This window comes from Hibiscus syriacus, unplaced genomic scaffold, assembly GCF_006381635.1.
Source record: "Hibiscus syriacus cultivar Baekdansim isolate YM2019G1 unplaced genomic scaffold, ASM638163v2 tig00111584_pilon, whole genome shotgun sequence".
Classification (NCBI taxonomy): Eukaryota; Viridiplantae; Streptophyta; class Magnoliopsida; order Malvales; family Malvaceae; genus Hibiscus; species Hibiscus syriacus.
The window spans coordinates 1,454,579-1,470,832 of NW_024063127.1; the positions used below are offsets into that span (position 1 = coordinate 1,454,579).

At 36.0% G+C, this 16,254-nt stretch overlaps 2 protein-coding genes across 5 annotated transcripts; both read right to left on the reverse strand.

Moving 5' to 3' along the window:
* Positions 1-1,803: 1,803 nt before the first annotated feature.
* On the reverse strand, positions 1,804-12,429 carry LOC120165605 (protein HEAT INTOLERANT 4-like). 4 transcript variants are annotated; one of them, XM_039175085.1, is made up of 14 exons: positions 12,071-12,420; positions 11,639-11,677; positions 11,480-11,533; positions 11,294-11,357; positions 10,950-11,008; positions 10,257-10,381; positions 10,010-10,069; positions 9,285-9,343; positions 9,093-9,172; positions 4,859-4,897; positions 4,623-4,682; positions 4,489-4,536; positions 4,274-4,402; positions 1,804-2,263 (listed from the first exon to the last, which is right to left on the reverse strand). In XM_039175085.1, exons 1-14 carry the CDS (start codon positions 12,239-12,241, stop codon positions 2,216-2,218), a joined length of 1,035 nt encoding a protein of 344 aa, XP_039031016.1. In that variant the 5' UTR covers positions 12,242-12,420; the 3' UTR covers positions 1,804-2,215. The 4 variants fall into 4 exon arrangements, 1 of the variants encoding a protein (XP_039031016.1); XR_005519836.1 differs by lacking the exons at positions 1,804-2,263; positions 4,274-4,402 and having other exon boundaries at positions 4,623-4,773; positions 12,071-12,429; XR_005519834.1 differs by lacking the exons at positions 1,804-2,263; positions 4,274-4,402; positions 4,489-4,536; ... (8 more) ...; positions 11,639-11,677; positions 12,071-12,420 and adding exons at positions 4,685-4,720; positions 5,877-9,062.
* Positions 12,430-13,777: 1,348 nt separating this feature from the next.
* On the reverse strand, positions 13,778-16,048 carry LOC120165652 (pentatricopeptide repeat-containing protein At3g02490, mitochondrial-like). The gene has a single exon (XM_039175128.1). The coding sequence runs from the start codon at positions 15,978-15,980 to the stop codon at positions 13,986-13,988; it is 1,995 nt and encodes a 664-aa protein (XP_039031059.1). The 5' UTR covers positions 15,981-16,048; the 3' UTR covers positions 13,778-13,985.
* Positions 16,049-16,254: the final 206 nt, after the last annotated feature.

Below are 16,254 nucleotides of genomic sequence, written 5' to 3' on the forward strand. Positions count from 1 at the left end.
CCAAGGACAGCCAGGATCTGCAGGGTCAGGTGGCGTCATCAGCAGAACCAGCAGTTGCAGCGCTGATCCCTCCAGGCTTATCTTCGAGGTGGATTTCTCGGGCAACTGGCTTCAAAAAAAAATCTTCCCGCACTTACAGCACCTTCGAAATGCCGGTTGACCTCGGTAAATTCATTTTGCTCAGCAATCTCCTTATGTCACGGCATTTTCTTTCCTCTTCTCCTTGCTCTCAATACATGCACATCATCAGACAAGTACATTTCCCATAAAGTAGCACCGCTGTAAAAATAAAATGCCATGGCAAATCGATATCCACCACATACAACTAAATGCTTCTAAATGCATCTACATGGTCCTAAATGAGCCTTTAAACACTCAATAACTTAAATTAAAAGGCCCCAAAATGTGGCCTTTTACGGAGTTATCACTCGTTGCAGGTTCAGACATGCAAGAGATTATAAACTTGAAGCAAAAATTGTCGAAGCAGTTTGCAATGAAAGATCTGGGCGCTGCAAAGCAGATTCTTCGGATGAGGATAAAGAGAGACACAAAGTCGGGGACTCTGATGTTATCACAAGTTGAGTACATCAACAAAGTACTCTCCAAGTTCAACATGCAAGATACTAAACCAGTAAGTACACCTTTAGGTGTTCATTTTAGACTCTCCAAAGAACAGTCACCAAAGACGAATGAAGAACGTGCATACATGGTGAAGGTGTCGTATGCCTCAGCAATTGGAAGTCTGATGTATGTCATGGTTTGTACTAGACCAGATATTGCTCATGCAGTAGGAGCTGTTAGCAGATACATGAATAATCCGGGCAAGGTACACTAGGAAGCAATCAAATGGATCCTCAGATAACTGCGAGGTACCACGAACAAAGCACTTTGTTTCAAAGGTGGAAATACGATACTGACAGGCTATGTAGATGCTGACTTAGCTAGAAATGTCGAAATCAGAAGAAGCATTACAGAGTATGTTTATACTCTATGAGGAACTGCAGTAAGTTAGGTTTCTCAACTACAGAAGATAGTTGCTCTCTCCACAACTGAAGCAGAATATGTCGTTGTTACGGAAGTCAGCAAGGAGATGGTTTAGCTCCAAAGTTTCTTGGAAGAGTTAGGCAAGAAACAAGAAAACAATGTCTTGTATTGTGATAGTCAAAGTGTTATCCATCTAGCGAAGAATCCGTCTTTTTATTCTAGGACGAAGCACATACAATTGAGATATAATTTTATTTGGTCTCTTCTGGAAGATGGGATTTTGAAACTTGAAAAGATTAGTGAAGCTCAAAATCCGACAGACATGTTGACAAAGACGGTAATTACGGACAAACTGAAGTTGGCTCAATTGAAGCCTAAAATTCGAGCTTGATTGAAGTGAAAGAATAGTTCATTCAATGCTCATCAAAAGGCTCCATGATTTTGAATGCCAAATTACCTCTATTATTTATAGAAGTTAGTTGTGATGCTCTTCTATGTTTCTTAACAATGTGGGATTGTTTTGTTCTCATATTTTACTCTTTAGACTTTTGGAATGCTCTTCTATGTTTCTTAGCCATGTGGTATTGTTTTTAAAAAAAAAATTAAACAAAACAATATCATTTTGTTATGATTTTTTTAGCCCCAAATTTATTTTTTAATTATAATTATATAATTATATTTATTATTTAATATGCTTTGCCTTAAATATTATGTTGTAATTAATTTGAATCATTTTGTTTCACTTGATTTTATGATTTTTAATTTATATATGTTATAACTTACTTTGAATATGACTTGTTATGAGATTCCCAGAGTTTTAAATAGAAATACACAGCAGCTGGCTAGGTTTTGTCATTAGCTTTGTTCATAGTACAATCAAGTTGGAACAAAAAACAGCTATGGCGGATAAAACAAAGACATACTCATGCTGCAGCCGGACTTTAAGCACCTTGAGCTTTAAGAAATCTTTCAAAACTTTTCGAAAATGCCTCAACAGAGTATTCTACAAATTCCTCCTATTGTCACAAGATGAGCATCTGCTTAATTATCTAAAGTGTAATAAAGTTACAAGTTTAAATTTCTCTCAAGATACCTGCCTCATGGGGCACCGATTGAATGCTCCCAAAGCTTCTGGGTAACAAAAAAATGCAACATATGATGCTCTTGCAAGCCGACACGGGCTCTAGAGCATCTCTCAACAACTTACACTAGATCCTGAATGAGACATCCATTAAAGAACCTCCTGAGCCTTCCCATAATACCTGTTTATGAAAGGAGACTGCAAGAAAGAATCACAAAACATCCAAAGCAAATTAAGAAATTTGTCAATCATATTATTATATTCTTAATAAAATTAGTAATGGGGAATGGAGTATGACTTGTTGACTCTGCAGATTAAAAATATAAATGTGACATTCTAAATCCTAAAGATGATATTGCTTAAGCATGATCTTTGTGGACAAACGTTACTGAAGATGAGCTCTTAGACTGAAGAAAAAATATTTTATTCATATATTCATAAACTTCACAACATGGAGACAATGAGCTGGTTATGATTTCATTCTAATACAAAAGAACCGATTATGATTCAATACAAATTCAATGAGTGACATGGATATTAATTGAAATTTATCAAGCTATGTTTGCATTATAAGAAACGTCATGAACTAGTTACAACCACCTATGTTACTTGGACAGTCCAAGTTAGACTTGAGTATAAGGTGGTGTTTGTTTTTACAGAGATAAAAGGTCTGCAGTCTACAGACCACATCTGCAGGCATCTGCAGCGGAAGAGATAGACTAAAAGTCTGCAGTCTGCAAGAAGAAGACTGTTTGTTTTTTAACGTCTGCAGACTGCTAAAATGAATTGAAATATAAATAAACTGATTTTTTTAACTTAAAAGAGTTTTGCAATACTGAGATTTAAATAATTTTAGTTTTACAATACTGAAATTTAAATAATCCATACAACTACAATAATAAATTATTTAAAATAAATCAATACATATTTTAAAATAAATCAATCAATCCATACAAATAAATTATTTAAAATAAATCAATCCATACTAATAAATTATTTAAAATAAATCAATCCATATTTTAAAATAAATCAATACATACTAATAAATTATTTAAAATAAATCAATCCATACAACTACAATAATAAATCAATCCATATTTTAAAATAAATCAATCCATACTAATAAATTATTTAAAATAAATCAATCCATATTTTAAAATAAATCAATCCATACTAATAAATTATTTAAAATAAATCAATTCATACAACTACAATAATAAATCAATCTATATTTCAAAATAAATCAATTCATACTAATAAGTTATTTAAAATAAATCAATCCATATTTTAAAATAAATCAATCCATACTAATAAATTATTTAAAATAAATTATTTTAAAATAAATCAATCCATATTTTATAATAAATTATTTTAAAATAAATTATTTTAAAATAAATAATCTTATTAAATTATTTAAAATTATTTTAATAAATAATTATATTTTATAATTGTTCTTAAAGAGGTTTGAAGACATAAAATCAAGTCTGCACCAAGAAGAACTCGCGCAGACGTTTGAAGGGCTTCTGTCTTCTAAAAAACAAACAGTCTGCGAAGCCTAATGTCTGCGCGTGATTTGCGCGACGCAGACATAAGTGGTTTGAAGAGCTTGCACAGTGAAAACAAACACCACCTAAGTGTCTGATAAAGGTATGTTTAAATTTTTTCCAAGTTTTTACATCTTAGTTTTTCCATGCATTTGGAGGGTCATATCACCATACCGATATCCAAATGTGTAGAACTCAGGCGCCAATAATCATACATCTAGAATAATGAAAATTTGATGCAACATTAATAACCGTCATTAGAATCTACCTAGAAGTCACGGTTGTTACGTTGTATCTGGCTAAAAGGAGATGTAACATGGCAAGAAACAGGAGTATGCAATTCATTCGATTTCCTAGTCCTATAGAAATATAAAACATGACTAATAGAAAACGTAATCCAACAAGTTTTAGAATTTTAGAGATGCTGCAGCATATTTAAAGCAGACCATGTGATTAATTTTATCATTGATTAAATAATCCCACAAATGAAAAGAACTTGATAAATTATGCAACAAGCTCCAAGAACAAGATTACTACCAATAAAGAAAAAACTGCTCACATAAAAAATATAAATAACCCTATCTAGAAAATAACCAGTAATTCAGTACTCACAAAACAAATAAACAGTAAATAATTACATCAGGAGTAAGTCATAACACCTTACCTTCACATTTGATACATCAGGAGCATCCGGAGTTTGAACAGGGTAGAACTTGTAAAATCTCATATTCTCAAATGCTGCTTTAGTTTCCTCACTCATTTCTTCAAGGGCCTTTTTGCGGGCTTCTCTTGCCTGCAGAAATGAATTGCTCGAATTACTCATCATCCTGGCCAAAATATATTTTTACAAATCAAGATGCAATGTTACCAATGATATACCTGCCGATTAGCTTTATTTGCTTCTCGAATTTTCTCTTTAACAAACTCCTACAAAATCAAAAGCATGTCAGGCTGAAAAGCAGTTATAAATACATGAAACCACAATTAATTGGTGGATATTCAAACAACTTCACCTTAAAGGCATCCTTCTGATCTTTATCTAATTCGTCTTCCTTGATCAATTTATCAGTAAACTCGTGCGTATTGGTAGATATAATTTAGACAGAAATTCCTATTACAAGTAAATAACAGCCAAAGACTGAAGTCCACAGCAAGAAACTGAAACTGAACAAATGTTCATATAATTCAAACTTCACAAAAGATCATCCTAATTAGACTGTAACATAAAAATGGAAAGAGTTAAGCTTACATCAAGTTCATCCAACTCCCAATCAAATTCACAAAATACCTGCATGAGCAGAAAGGATGTATTAATTTATATAACACTTTGCAGAATAGCTGCCTCAGTTATCCATTTGAAAATGGTTATATGCATTTAATTGAGTAGTCACCTAGACACTAAGGCGCAACTAAGCCTAGAAAAGTACCTCGGATCCTTCCCAATCAAGTACTTTATTAAGGTGCAAGGCAAAGCTCAAATAAGCTCCCTTTCTGTTTTCTCCTATTTTCCTTTAACAAGTACATATTTTTTTTTGATAGGAATAGAAGGCCTCAATAAAACCCCCTTCGTGATTAACGGAACTTAAAAATAGCTCCTTAATCCGCACAAGGAGGGAAAGAGTGCCCTAGGATTTCATTAAACTCAAATATAACAAAGTAATACAAACTAATCTCCCTCAAGAGATACAAAACCAGAAAGAAACAGCCCTTAACAGAACATAATTCAACCAATACCAGCCTTAACTAGGACATCCGCCTCTATATTGGCTGTCCTACTAACCCAACTAAAAAAACCTTCATAAACACTAAGCTTTTGAATAATGTCTTTAACAATTTGAACATAAACAACAGGACAAGAGACCACATCCTTAACCCAGCCAACTGCCACCTTACTATCACTCTCAATAATCAATCTATCTTTAAACCTATGACAAATAGATTCATAAAAATCTAAACACTTTAGGATAGCCTTCAATTCCATTAAAGTTGGGGCCCCCGGACCAGCAGGCTCTTTGAAGGAGCCAAGAATCGAACCAGACATGTCTTTCAAAATACCACCTAAACCACTCATCTTCCAATCACTCGAAGTAGCCGCATCCACATTAAGTTTAATAAAACCTTTTGGAGGAGGGGACCAAGGAAACATGGTTGAAATCCGATTAGAATGGGACGAGTAGGAATCCACTAAGGAAGGATCATCAATAAGATCATCCTTGGAAATAGTAATATGAGTTTCCTTAGCTAGAAACCATGAAGCAAGCCTACACCTTGCTAGAAAGAAAATCTCTGCTCGATCAAGCTTCCCTCCTTCAAACACTATAAAATTCCTGGTCTTCCAAATTGTCCATAAAACAGCTCCAGGGATAAATGACCAGATAAGAGAGTTGGTCTTCAAGTCATTCCAAGCCAATAGGAATCTTTTAGCATCTGCATGAAAAACAAACTGAAAATTCCAATAGCCCAAGAATTTCATCCAAATTGGCCAAACAACCGAACAGGAAAAAAATAAATGCGATGAAGACTATACTAAAGTAATGATGATGCTTAATCTTTGCATGAGGCAAAGGTGAGTTAACTTCTAAAGATTCATCAGAGCATCTATACTAAAGTTTACAAGCATAAAAGATACAATAGTACATGTGGAAACCTCAGCCTCCATAAGGTTTGAACTTTTTTTTTATAGGAATTGGAGGCCTCGTTAGAAACCTCCTTCATGATTAAAGGAACTTATATATAAGCTCTTTAATCAGCGGGAGGAGGAAAAGAGTGCCTTAAGATTTCATTAATCATTAGAAAATACAAGATACAACCTGAGAGCCACCCCCAACATAAACATAACACCAAAAGCAGCAGCAAACAACCCTAAACAACAACATAGACTCAGCCTAATCCAACTTAGAAACAACATTAGCCTCAAAAACAGATTGACTATACTAAAAGCCTAAACGTGGCCCGAAAGACGCCACAAAAGAAACAACGATAATAGAAGATAGCAGCCAAGTTCTAACACAAAAGCCAAAAGCTTCCACATGAAAAGAATACAAAACAGCAAGCACATAACCGCTTGTCTGCCACTTTAAAGTTGTCTTGACAACAGAGACTGCAGTAACCAATTTGTCCATGCTGCTGCACAATACCCCACGCTGCCCATACTCTGCTTTTCCAGCCTATACCCTGCTGTTTCTGCACTAGCACTCAACTAATGCTGCACTAACTCTATCATGCTGCAACACAATATAACAATAATAAAGGCCAAATAAACCAACTGACACAATCCATAGTAGCCAAAATCACACACCAAAGCCATGAGCTTCCACGCTAACAGTTGAACAAAACAAACTTCAAACAAACTGTAATCGCCCTTCTGCCACTAACTGCTCAACTTCACATCGAAGACCCTCCGAACCTCCAACTCCATAAACAGAAAACATAATCTAGTCCCCTAAAAACTATTCAGAACTTAATGATTCTGTCAATACTTCCAGTGCTACAATGTTCCGTAACAAAAACCACTTGTAAGCCATCAGACTCAAAACCCAAATCATTCCCGATCTTTAAGCAATCTGTCGCTTCCTTCTTTTGAGTCTGCTACTTTGCTCGAAAATCAGAATCATATAAGGATCTACCTTCAAGTTCGGGCCATTCTTCGTCTCGATGCACCTTACTCTGGTATTTCTTGCTACGGCAGTCTTGGAGAGAGCTGAAATTTTTGTTTTTCCCCTTCTTTGCTCTCTGGTTCTGACTTGGCTCGCCCTTAGAATTTTTGAATGCACAATAATTTGTGAGGCCCACATTAGTCACATCATCCACCACCTTTGACTCTACCCGACCATCCAACATGGGGAAATCTAAAAAATAATCCGTAGTACCCTCAAAAGCACGTGCAGTCTCACCACTTTTCCTAATGTCATTTTCTACCTCTCTCTCCGCTTGGTCCAGCACTTCCTCAAAATTCGTTTGTACCATCCCCTGACCAACAACCACATTCCTCAGACCCATAATTAATTCCTCCCCTATGTCCCTATTCTCCTCATCTTCACCCAACAGGTTGTTGCCTCTAAATCTGTTCCCCAAACAACATAATAGACTGTCTTCTTCCTCGGAAAACCACTCGAAAATATTCTCCACCGTTGAGTCCACACTTCTCCTTGCTTCCTCAGCACACTTCTCCATCGCGGAAGGCAAAACTGGCGAGTCACTAACAAGTTCCCCCACCATGGAAAACGGGTAGGAAACTCCCTTATCCATCAAGGACGAATCTACCCAGACAGATTCTAGGCTGAAACAAGGTTCAAACTCAGAAACATAAACTGTATAGATCCGTTCCCCGACTTTCAAATCTATGTATTCTTCCACTCGAGCTTGACAGTTCGTAGATATCTGAAACATTGCCCTATCAAACGAGCCTGGATATAATGTCCCTTCCTCAATGGAGATAAGATCTCTCCATTTGTCTGCAATGTTTTTGAAGGTGGAATGACTCCACACCAACGGTGGGATCCCTCTGCACGAAAGCCATGCCCGACGACTGCTGCACTGGAAGTTTTCCGACCACACTTCCACTTTGTCAAAGCAGTTTTTTAACGCCCCAATCTGATTATTAAGAGCATAATCCCTACTCTCTTCATCTTCCAAAAAAATTAGAATTGTTAAACTACTTAACCTCATAATTTTCGAACCTAAAATGCCTTCCTTTTGCATAAGAACAATCAACTCTTTCATTTTTGAAAATTTTCTGCACCCACCTACCAAGCTATTTCTGAGAGTGAAGAGCTTGTCCTCGTCAACAACACCGACAATGGGAGCCTCTTGAATGCTTCTGAAACACCACATTACTCTTGGCCTCAGCTAGTTTTGGGCCAGCAAGCTTCTTTCTCCAGAAAGCTTCACGAGGTTGAAATCTCGCCATGAAAACTCTAACTATATTCCCTTGAATCCTAGATCTATCAACACAGTTGATAGCCTTCCTCGCGTCCTCCAATCTTGTGAAACGAACAAAACCAAACCTACTTCCTCCCTTGCTTCTTTTGTTAGGGATGAAAGAATCAACCACTTCACCATATCTATCGAAAAATTGCCAAAGACCTTGATGATGAAGAAACTCTGGAATATTGAAGATGATCACCGTAACACAACTTTTCCCAACATATCTAATCACCTTACTCGCCATAAGTAAAAAAATAAGGTTTGAACTTCAAAACTCTAAAAGTATTTGATCATTGGAGTGTCACACACACACATAATACATAAGTACGTATGATTTTGTGTTAATAAACATTTTAGCAATTAGCTTTTTACTCATGGGAGCACCTCTATTTCAGCCTTGAGCATTAAAATAGAGGCTCCAACTACAGCAGTGAATGTAACAGTTTCATCAAAACATGTTAAAATCAAACCCTAAAATCAACTCCACCCACTCATTGATAACCAAAAAGTCCAGTGTTAGTAATAACTAATTTCCACAGTAGATACAGAAACTTTACCGGCTTTCGTTCTGCTGGAAAAATTATTTGAACCTCAGTGCTTTGTTCAAGCTCATCTTCCTTCAAAGGCTGATAGAAATCTGTCAATGGAGGCATGCCAAACAATTTGGCAATAAATAAAGGTCCTTTTTCCTTATTGGTTTTTCATATTTTACATAATATGTGGGATCCAGAGATATCTAGATAACTTACATGGCAAACAATACTCATATTTCTTGAGACGATCTATTTTCATCTTTTTCAAAGCAACTCTGCAGAAGGAATTCCAAATACAAAAAATGTTAACCAAAATACATGCATGCGTTAGGAACACACATATACTCCACATTCAGAGAGAGAATATGTATGATCTAGATAAAGAAATCTAAAGCCCGTAGGCTTGCTCAAAATAATTTTTCAATCTATACAACACAAATTCATAAGCTAAAGTAAGTGTCAAACAATCACCTTGGCTCATAGTTAGTGGACATTAAATAGCCCTTTATAGACGGAAATTTCAGTGGGAAGCCACATATCCAGAAAAATCCAAAAGTTAGAGATACATATTGATAAGAAAGGGCTGAAGACTCTGTGAGTGACCACAAGTTCTATATTGTAATTTTCAACAGGCATCAACACATCATTCAGTGAATTGTTTGCAAAAATAAGCAAACCCCAACCAATACTTGAACCCCCATTTTTCCTTTTGGTTTTTTTTTTGGGGGGGAGGGGAGGGTGGGCCGATTCACAATATACAAGTCTAAATAAAATAGCAGTTTCTTTAGAGAAAACCAAGCAAAGCATAAGTGACCAAAGTTAACAATCTCATACTGGAAGAGTTGAAATAAAGACACGGTGATTGACTTACTCTAGTTGACAACCTCATGCTAAAGAAAAAGGGGGGAAATCATTAGGAAGGATAGTGTGCACAACTGTACCTTCTTTGAGTGCAACTTAAGATGAATATCTGAGATTTCAGTCTATCTACTTGGCTGGCTCTGTAGAGGAATCAAAATGTACAAATCACCTCACAGTTCGTTCTAGGTCAATTCATACTCGAAAGTAAACAGAACAAAAATAGATGATATTTCAATTTATCAGCTTGGCCAATCATATGGATGAATTAAATTAAACAACTCATCCATATGAACTTTAACTCTGATTAAAAAGATAGAAACTGAGTACCTATTCTCAAGTGGAATGTATGGAACCCAATCCATTTTCATTTGTTTCATAGGAACAATCTCTTCAGCTTCTCTCTGCACTGAGTTAATCCCAATCTTATCTGAAGGTGGGAAAGGAGAGACAGCCTGAAATGAACCAGCAAAAGTCAAAGATTATTCAGTAAGAAAATACAAGATCACAATGGAAACAACTACTTTAAGCAAATTAATCTCATAAACCATAAAGACAATAATGACATTGCAGTCGCAAAAATAACAAACCACTGCTAAAACAAGTATTCATTTATTAATTATAAAAGAAAACTAAATTGAAAGAGTATTTATAACTCAACATTTTAGACTGTTGTTAATTTGATCCAAATTAAATAAGGAAAAATAAGGTACCCTTCCATCAAAAGAAAATATAATAGATCGAAAAGGCTTTTTGCACTGATAAAAGTAAATCATTTCACATGTAGTTTGAGAGGGTCATCAAAAGCCTAATGTCTAACAAAATCATGTTCACGCCTATAGAGGTGAAGTGAATAGATAACTTCAAATCCACATAAAGATACTGTTCAATAAATCTTCAGCATAAAAGATACTGAAATCACTTTGACCATTTCTCACAAGATAAAAAAGAAAGAAACTCCCCTTGAATTGACTTAGCATGAAAAACATTAAAAGCACTTCACTGCCATGTTGGACAACTTACAGCCACAACCACGGGGATACAAATGACTTTGTTTTCTCCATTGTAAGGGACCAATTGCGCTGCACAAAAGGAAAAAGACTAAATTAATAAGTGTAATGGATGGGCAAAAAGGACAAGGTCAGAAGAAATTGAAACTTCAATGTTCATAAAAGAAGCTTATCGGAACTTCGCACAAAACAGGAAACCACACACACACTTTTTTTTCTTCTTAAGACAGTATAAGTTAAATAAAAATAACATAAACAATGCAGCCAATGGCATAAAAAGCATGTTTTCCCTCGAGGAATTGAAAGTTGTCTATATAGAGGTGTGAAACACAAGAGCCAAAGCTGTGAACTACTTACGCTCTGTGCAACCAAAGAGATAAGCCTTCTTTCCATATAGCTTTCCCCCCTCTTCAAATGCATCCTGACCAGAAACAGAACAGTATAAAATCATGTTAGCTTTAAATGGGGAAAACGAAAGCAGCAAACAAGGAACTAAAAATGAGAACAGAGAAAGCAAAAAATATGCAAGTTTTTTCAACTGACTTCTAGATTTGAAAAGTTCCAGTTGTATTGGTAAACAGTGTCCAATTGATCCCACTGCCACAACAAAAGAAAAAAGAAACTATAAGCAATAGAACTTAAATTCATCAAAAAAGACAAACCTAAAACAAAAACTAAACATGCCAAGCTCAAAATTCCAACCTCTGTTCCAACAGGAAATGCAACTTTCCATAAATCCTCCTGCACAATGCAAATTGACAATTTTCATCAAAAACACAAAACACATAGCAAGAACCTTCCTCAATATCATCTCAAATAGTAATTATCCAAACTCTAAATTTGCATCCATTTCAGCTTTAATCTTCACAAGAGAAGGCGAGCGTATCACAACTCAAATTTGTAACCATTGCGTAGCCAGAATTAACAGTTCAAAATTCAAATCAGGAAAGGTCAACGGATAATCTAAGCCTTATAATGTCGCATTTGTTCAGATATTGAATAAACCTAAACAGTGAAGTCATGAAGAAAAAAAAACCCTAAAGGCAAACTTATTTGGCAAAATAACAATAAATTCAAAACTTCACCTTAACCAACTACAAAAATAGAAAAACACAAGGCAGAGAGATCTTATACCAAGTTACGCGTATCTTCAAAGTACTCAGGTTCGGTTTGAGGCTTGGAGGTCTTAGCACGCTTAGCTTTGGGAGCAGGTTTATGGTTCTCCTCCTGATTCTGGTGCGAAGCTTTTACTTGCGTGTCCTCTTGTTTCCGAGAGGCGGCTTTTCTCTTTGCTCCTTTCCTCATTTGGTTATTACCAAGATACAACAACAAAACAAACAGATAACAATCAAGGCAACGGCAACGAAGATTCGGTTGAGTGTTCTAACGGATGAGCTTTGTGGATTTTCCTTCCTTTTAATAAGCGTCAATCCAACGCGGTGTCGGCTTACCAAATTTTGAGGGTTTTATTGGGGAGAGGCGGGGACGAGGTAATTAAAATTCAAGGGGCTGATTGAACCGATTTCAAAAGCTTTATTAAAATAATGCAAATCCTCAGCTTACGGTCATTTTTGTTTGGTATCTGTAGTTTTGGTTATTTGGGATTTGGACTAAGCCATCCGTCTACTTTAGTTGGATACTAATTTGGCATCAGTGGAATTTTATTTTCTAAATAATGTATTTTAGAATATTGCTATTTAGTACATTTTTTAAGTAAAATTATATATTTTTTAAAATAAATAAATTAGTGATGTTGTTGTAATATATCATAAATTTAAATACATTAATCTCTTGTTAGTTTTAAATTTCAGAGTTAAGTTATTATATAAAAATAAATAATATAAAAATTAAAAATATTCTGACTTTTCTTTTTTTAAATAAAAATTTTAATTTCAACTAATCACTTCTATAATTTAAAAATATTATCGATATAAGTTACATATTTATCAATTTCCTAAGAATTGATATCGATACCTTATTAAATGAACTGTTCCAGAAATTTTAGTGTAAAAATATTATCGATATCTAACAATGACTATAAATAGCTTAAACTTTGGAGCATGTTGTGGAAAACTAGACTACCACCTAAGTTTCAGCTCTTCAATTGGAAATTCTCCCTTAAAGCCCCACCTCCGCGGAGATATGAACAGCACATCACCCAGCTCCTTCTACAGTTCTACCATAACACGAAAGAATCAATCAGTTAAGCATATCATGAGGGAATGCGCAATCACTCAAGGCTGGTGGAGAATAATCCTGGAACACAACCAACAAACATCTTAGAAGCAATGACGATTGTTTTGTTTGGGGGGGGGGGGGGTGGAATGACTCATTGCAAGTTTGGATCACAAATACCGTGGTTGTTGGTGTTTTGCAAATATGGTTAACACTCAACACTATTACCTTTGGTAAACCGATGGACCTTAATGTCCTCCTCAAGCTATACAAAGCAGTTGAATTCTTTGCTACTGTATTCCAAGTAAAAATCCGACCTTTGCGTTGTTTTGTTCTGGTTGGATGAAACCCCTGGAGGGGTGGTGTAAACTCAACACCGACGGCTCCTCCTTCAGGGATTTATCATTCGCAATCACCTTGGCAAGTAGATAATAGGATCATTCCATTCGACACAAGAAATGAAAGAAAAGTCCTACTTACTGAGATTCTACCTCCTGGGGTTGGACATGGTCAAGCTTTACTCTGAAATATCAACTTCAAAAGCAACTCCATTTAAATCAATAATCTAAAACTTTACCTCTTTAAATTTCGTACTTCAAACAAACACTCAATACATAAGGCTTAAATATGACCAAAAAATGCAGAAGCTTAAAACCCTTCAATTCCCAAAAATAATACAATAACAATTAATTGACTACCACATGCCATTCAAAAGCAATAACAGGGAAAATTCATAAAAAAAAAACTCGAATATTTTGTTTTCTTATTAACCAGTCAGCCAGGCATGTTGACACTTGACAACCAAGATAACAAAATTTTAATTAGTAACAAATGCCATAGACCATAGTACATCAAGAAATACAGCTGACGAAGTCTAAGCAACCATAGCAGGTGCAGCAGCAACTTGACCTGATTTCATGGAACAAAAGAGATTCAAGACATCGGCATTGTTGCGAACATAACTTGGGCATTTTGATAATAAATCTTGTGCTTCATTTTGCCTTGCAGCATTAAAAAACCCTTCAAAAACACGAAGAACAACTGAAATGGATGGAAACTTTTTCAATGTCATAGACTTGAGGAATGCAATAGCATCATCGCTACTGCCGGACCTCGAAACATACTCGATGAAGGGATCCACAAAGGGTGGGAAACCATCGTTTTTCATCAAACCCAAGAGACTCAAAGCATCTTTAAATCCACCCTGAGTTAATAACTTCCTTATCAATTCCTTATAGGTGTTATGCCATGGTCTTAACTGATTCTCACTGACATACCTGTGTAGAAGTTTGCATGCATCCATTGCTTTTTTCCTACTGCAATAAGAATATACCAACCATTCAAAGGCATAGCCAGTATGTGAGATCCCTTCTTTTTTAACCATAGTTTCAAAATAAGTTGATGCTGTTTCAAGATCCCCAGAGGCACAACACCCTTCAATCAAAGATGCCCATGCCTTGTGATCTAGATCAGTATTTGATGCTTCAACACATTCTATAAACTCAGCAGCCTCATCCTTCTTACCCGCACTAGCAAGTCTAAAGGTAATTTTAGACTGCAAATTGCCACCGGCTACAAACCCGTGTTCCTCCATTACTTTTAGAACCTTGTTGCATTCTCCGAGTCTACCAACACTAGTCAAAGATTTGAGAACTGAATCGGCTATGGAATCTGTCAATACATTCCCACTCTCCACAAAAGTCCTTACAACTCTTATAAAGAGACGCATGTTTAATTGTTTACTCACCACTAATTTCTTCAGCAGAAAGGTAGTACAACTCACAGAAGGCTTACTGGAACCAGCCATTGCAAACTCGTACAAATCTACAGCTTCTTTGATCATCTTCTTCTTACAAAAGTGATCAAAAACCTTTGTATAAGTCTGATTCTCCATTTCATACCCAAAGTTCCTCATTTCATCAACAACCTTCCAGAACCTATCAATGCAATCTTCCCTCCCCAAAGTCCTCGCCACAGCATTATAACTCTGCTCATCATGCTTCACAAAACCACTCTCCTCGGTCCATCTGAAAAATATCAAAGCTTTCGCCGGCTCCGAAGCGAGATTTTCCAATACCTTTTTCACCAAATCATTTGAAAATGTAACATTCAAATCAAGCAACTGCTTCTCAACATCATCACCCCATAAATCGTTCTTAATAATCTTAGAAACCCTAGAGCAAACCTTTTCGATTGAATTGTCAGTTGATCCAGAAGCAAACACCCCTCTTAATCTCTCCAAATCACCCTCCAACCTTTCTTTCTCAAACTTCGAAGCAACTCTGTCACGCACGGCACCAGAGATACCATATCCTTTCTTCTTCATGACATCTACTAAACCCCAAAACTCCTCAGTCAATCCATTGACACCCAAAATACCTAACATCCGATTATACGACTTGGAGCTAAGTCTCTCCCCATCAGTCTCCAAAACCCAATAAAAAAACCTCCTTGCCACATCAGGACTAGCCTCTACATTCTTCAACACTTTCAAAATCATTAAATGACTGAAAGAAACACCATTTAACTCCAATTCTCTCTTTATATCATCCTTACCACTAAATCTAGTAAAAATCTCAGTCACAGTACTTACCGAGACATTATCTAAGTCCTTTTGTTCAACAGCTGCCTCGGATGAGAAACTATACCGATTAATGGGAGTGTTATTGTGATTTAAAATGGATAATCCTTTCAGCATGTTGAAGGGGCTTGTGAAATGAGAGCGAGAAGATACGTTGTGGAACGAGGGAGTGAGGCGAGGAGGAACACAAGGGGGGAGTACCTGGGACACGGTGGGAACTCGGAGAAGAGAACGAGGGTAGTTTCGGAAGAGAAGCAATCTCCATGTATGTCTCATCTTCATCACCATCTTCTGGATGCGATCCTTTCCTTTTCTACGATTGTGTTTTTCGGGTCTGAAATTAGGGCTTGGGCAGCAAAAGATGCGAATAAATAGTATTTGTTTTGGGTAGTTCTTTTGTTTTGGGTGCCTTTGAGCTTTATGGTTAGGATTGGATTTGAGTTTAATCGGTTTCTTTATTCAAATAATATTATTTATTTTTATTTAATGACAAAATGCTTCAAAATTATATTTATAAAAGAATACTCATTTTGATTTAATGTGTTACCTTATGGGTGCGTTT